We start from the raw sequence: 4,650 nt of genomic DNA, 5'->3' as shown, positions 1-4,650 counted from the left end.
GTCTGGGTAATTAAAAAAATACAATTCTTCTTCAAATACCATAAAACAGTTTAACAACCTGTGATAAACAGATATGCTGCATGCTTATCCAAAACCAAGTTTTTAAACAGATCCAACCTGAACAGCATAAGTGAAATGAAGCAGCATCCTGTCAAGGATTGTATGTAGAAACCTTCAAGGTAGTGCTTTAGAAACTTTCAGCATGACATGACAACATTTACATGATTACACTTACTTATGGCCGCAGCAATTGTCACCAACGACAAGAAAGACAAGTAGAAATAAATGTGCTTACAGCAACATGTTGTGAATGCTTTCCTCTCTTTTTTCCTTACAGTCTGCAGTTTAAGGCATTAAAACACAATTATTGTGGAAAGAGATTGTACATTACCTACTTATGCTGCAAGATAACTAAACAGCACATTGCAACTTACAATGACTTACCTCATAGGACCAAACACACTGAGTTCCTCCAAACCTTCTGACACACCTGCCCACCTCCACGTCTTCATGAGTGGTGTACATTTCTCGAAGGCATTCACCTATATGAGGCACCATCCTCCTGAGAACCTCACGGCTGAAGATCATTCCCGGCCCTCCCATGCAGAAATTCTCTCCAGGCTCCAACCCGAGTTTTCCAAGTTCTTCGATGTTACCCAGCCCAGTCTGTCCCAAATACAGAGGTTTACTGCTGTTCAGTGAGCGAAGAAACTCCTCCAATTTCTCACCTGAAAAAGAGACAAAATGACTAATATTTCTCTGCTTAGTTTGCAGACTCTTTTCCTCAGCCTCAAGCTTTTTTAGAAATGTAGCAGGCACCTGGGACTGTTACAGGAAATGGCTTTCAGAGCAGTAACCTGCACCTAACAAAAAATATCCTGGACAAGTTTACCCTTAACAGATTTTTTTTTTTTAATTAATTAATATTACAGTGACGTTTTCAACCAGTCAAAGGCCAGAATATGATCTGCCCTTAATTTTGTCAGTAAACAGTGTTCTGTTCAACCGCTACTGATGGAAAGCACTCCCTTGCTATTTTAGAACTCTCTCTCATCCTCTAAAGTAGGACAATTTGCCAATATAGTTCCAGGCTGGGAGGAAGCGGAGGGAAGGGAAAGTGACAGTTATTATTTTAATAGGATTATTTTTTTAAAAGACCAGACCAAATCTAAATTAACTGAGATAAATGTGTTTGATTACAGAGTAATTGTCAGAACAAGCTCTTTCCAATGTATTTCCAGCGCTACAATGTCTACATACCTTTCCTGAAAACCCCTTACCTATTTAAGAAATTGTGATTTCAGATTTACTTGAAAGTTTCCAGATAGGTTTAACTTGGAACCTTGGAACCAATTAAAGACAGACCATTACAAATCCGAAATGAGACGAAAGAAACCACTGACAACTTTTATGTCTGCAACCGAGTATTCACACATATATACACATGTGCATGTGCAAGTCTTTCACAGATGAATGGCAGCTGACAAGCGAACAGCCCATTAAACAACTGAAACACAATTAAGTGACAAGTACGGAAGTATACAGCTGCCTCAGGTTAACTTTCAACAGTGCTTTCAACAACGCAAGCCCGCTCACAGCCTAGGCTTGTGCTTACAACTTTAGCTTCATTCCTTCCTAGAGCAGCACATTGCACTAGCAACAGCAGCAGCAAGCATAGATCAAAAGCAGGCTGTTTGCAAAACATGGTGCATCCTAATGGTGCATCCTAATGGTGCTATTAAAACTCGCGCGGAAATAGGGCCAGTGCTTTTCCAGAGCCACAAAATTCAAAGGAGAACAGCAGCTTTACAAGTAGCGTTCACAGTTTGCTCAGTGCTAGAGATCCCGCAGCGAACTCTAAATAGTGCTGAAAACATCATTTCCAAGCAGCACCGAACCGAACCGTGGAGGGGGCTGCCCTGCCGGCGCGGGACGCGCCCGGACGGCGGTGCGAGGCGGGATTGCCGACAGCGGAGGCGAGCAGGGCCGCCATCACCCGCCGCTCCCTACCCGTGCCCGGCACCGCCGGGGAGTGCCGGTCCCTGTCCTCCGGCCCCGGGAGCGCCGCACCTGGAGGGGCCGCGCCGGTAGCGAACGCGGCGGCCGCAGCCGCAAAAGTCAGCTCCCAGACCGGGACCGCTCAGTGTGCTCGCCGCGGTCCAGCCAGCTGCCTCTGTTCTACAACGCGCTTGGCCCCGCGCGGTCACCTCGGGGTTCCCACTGGGCCCACAGCGCCTGGACGGCACTACAAGCCCCGCGCATGGGAGCTGGAGGCAAAAGCCGCCGGGGCAGCGGTGAGACGAAGTATCCCTTGCGTGCGGCCCTTCGACACCGGGCGGGAACGACTGTCCACACCCTTCCGTCAGACCCTGCCAGGCACCCAAGCCTCCGGTTCCCTCCCGCCCACCGGCGGGGCGCGCCCCGGTCACCTTTAATGTAGACGTCGTCGTCCGCCCGCATGAACCACTCGTACTTGTCCAGATAGTGATCGTGCATGTACTTGATCATCATGAAGGACTTCTTCTGCGGCGGGTAGGAGTCGTCCACTCCAGGCAGGGCGACTACGGGCAGCTGCGGCAGCTCCGGGGGCGCGGCGGAGCCCTGGCTGGAGAAGAACTCCACGCGCCCCGGCACGGAGCGCGCCCACGTCCGCTGCGCGGCCACTGCTCGGCTGCCCAGGTACTTCTGGGCCGTCATGACCCCCACGTAGAGGAAGTTGCGGGGCTTGGCACAGCCAGGGGAGCCCCCCCAGTCCCCGCTCCCGTTGTGGCTGCCGCCGGGCCGGCTACCCCGCTTCTCACCGCCTTCCTCCTCCTCCTCCAGCTCTCCTTCCCCGCCAGCGGCGGGGGTGGAGACCGCTCCGTGCGCCGCCGGCGGCAGCTCCCAGGGGCTCCTGAAACTCGTGCCGCCCTGCACAGCCGCTGCCTCCGGTGGCGCCTGCTGCCCGCCCGCCGGCCCCCCGCCCGTCCCTGGACCCGCCGAGCGGCCGTAGTAAGAGCAGAGGCTGGAACCGCGCCTCTTCTTCTCGGTCAGCTCGGCCACTTTGGGGGCGATGAGCCAGGAGGCGGCGGTGAAGCCCAGCACCAGCCCCAGCACCACGCTCAGCCAGGGTCTCCGCGACCGCGCTGCCATGGCGCGGACGGGGCGGTTCCCGGAGAGCCGCTGCCTCCCGCTGGAGGCGACCCCCGTCCCGCGGCGGCTCCCGGCGCTGCTCCCTGCCCCGCCTCGGCGGCCCGGGGGCTGCGCGGCGCCCGAGTCAAACTTCTGCGGACGGCAGGGCGGCGGCGAGGACGCCCGACTCTAGCGGCGACCCCTCCGCTCCGCTGATACCTTGTCACCGCGGCGGCTGGTCCCTCCTCGCCCCTCCCACCGCTCAGCCTCCTCTACACGGCAGCGGCGGCCACCGCTTCGCTCTCGCTGCTCCGCTGGCTTCCTCCGTGGCTGCCGAGCGCCTCACCCCGGAGGGCACAGCCGCCGGCAACCGATCTGCGCCGGGGAAGCGGCGGCCGCTGCCGTCGCTCCGGAAGGAAACGATTTTTTTAGGTGCTGATCGAGATTCCCCCACGCCACAGCCTCGCCACACAGCCCGGCCCCGGCGGCCTCCGGCTCCCCCTCCATCGACCGGGGCCGGGCGCCCGCTGGTCTGTGAGGCGAACGTATGCCCAGCCGCGCCGCTCAGATCCGGGCGCGCACCCGTGCGCCCTGATCCCTTTGGGAGCTTCGCGAAGCGGGGAACGCGTCTGCGGCCGCAGCTTCACATCGCCAGAGGGCGGCCACAGAACGCTGGGTAGAACAGTCCTGCCTTGGTTTCTCAGCCGAAGGGTGGTCAGATAAAGACAGGTCGGGGATGTAGTTTCAGGAGGGCAGCCGCCTGCTCGGCCCCTGCTCTACCCTCTGCTCTCCAGCCTGAACAGTTGACAACTTTCCAGACAACTGTAGCTCTTCCTGACCATGTCTTTTCCTGTGGCATGGATTCTCACAGCCTGAGGATGATACTGTTATTGTTACTGTTAATCAGCCTCATTATTATCATAATTACTATCATTATCGTTGTTATTATTATTGTCGTCGTTGTCATAATCATCATCATTACAAGCTCCAAGACGCTGGAGGATTGCCTCCTCATCTTCCTGATGGCAGGGTGACTACGCCGTCCACAGCCCAGGATGACTGACAGCAGGAATTAAACTTCCAGTCTTCTGCCTATAGTAGCAGCTTTATTTCCAAAATTTAAGATCTCCCTCATATCCTCCATATTTATTTGCATCCCTAATTTAATTATGCAAGATGTTCATCTCCCGCAAAAGCCCCAAATTGTTCCTGACACCCATTTGTCATTTCACTGAAATACATCCAAGTTGCTGAAGATCCAGTAGTGTATGTTTAGTTGTCAGCAAAGCCAACTGTTTTTGTAGCTAAGTCTGTGGGATTGTCTAGCACTTCTTGTATCTCTACCAATTGTCAGACACATATGTCAAGGTGAGAGGAGGAGTATAGAAGCTGGTATTTTATGATGCTAACAAAAGTAAGTGAATACTGAGAGAAGAATTTCAAGCCTTTTTCCAAAAAGACAGAAATTACTTTGCCTACCTAACACAGAAATAAAACATATTCTGCATAGTCTTTAGCTATGAAGAAGTCACTTATTGA

At 53.8% G+C, this 4,650-nt stretch overlaps 1 protein-coding gene across 1 annotated transcript; it reads right to left on the bottom strand.

The window, feature by feature from the left end:
- Positions 1-411: 411 nt before the first annotated feature.
- CHSY3 (chondroitin sulfate synthase 3) lies at positions 412-3,579 on the bottom strand. Its single transcript, XM_062617412.1, has 2 exons — positions 2,430-3,579; positions 412-728 (listed from the first exon to the last, which is right to left on the bottom strand). Exons 1-2 carry the CDS (start codon positions 3,130-3,132, stop codon positions 412-414), a joined length of 1,020 nt encoding a protein of 339 aa, XP_062473396.1. The 5' UTR covers positions 3,133-3,579.
- Between the last annotated feature and the right edge of the window lie 1,071 nt (positions 3,580-4,650).

The sequence above is a fragment of the Pezoporus occidentalis genome, unplaced genomic scaffold (assembly GCF_034315485.1).
Source record: "Pezoporus occidentalis ecotype Australia unplaced genomic scaffold, CSIRO_AGI_Poc_V1 ctg196, whole genome shotgun sequence".
NCBI classification, from domain to species: domain Eukaryota; kingdom Metazoa; phylum Chordata; class Aves; order Psittaciformes; family Psittacidae; genus Pezoporus; species Pezoporus occidentalis.
The sequence above is the reverse complement of the archived record's forward strand: the minus strand, read 5'-3'. Positions and strand labels throughout refer to the sequence as shown.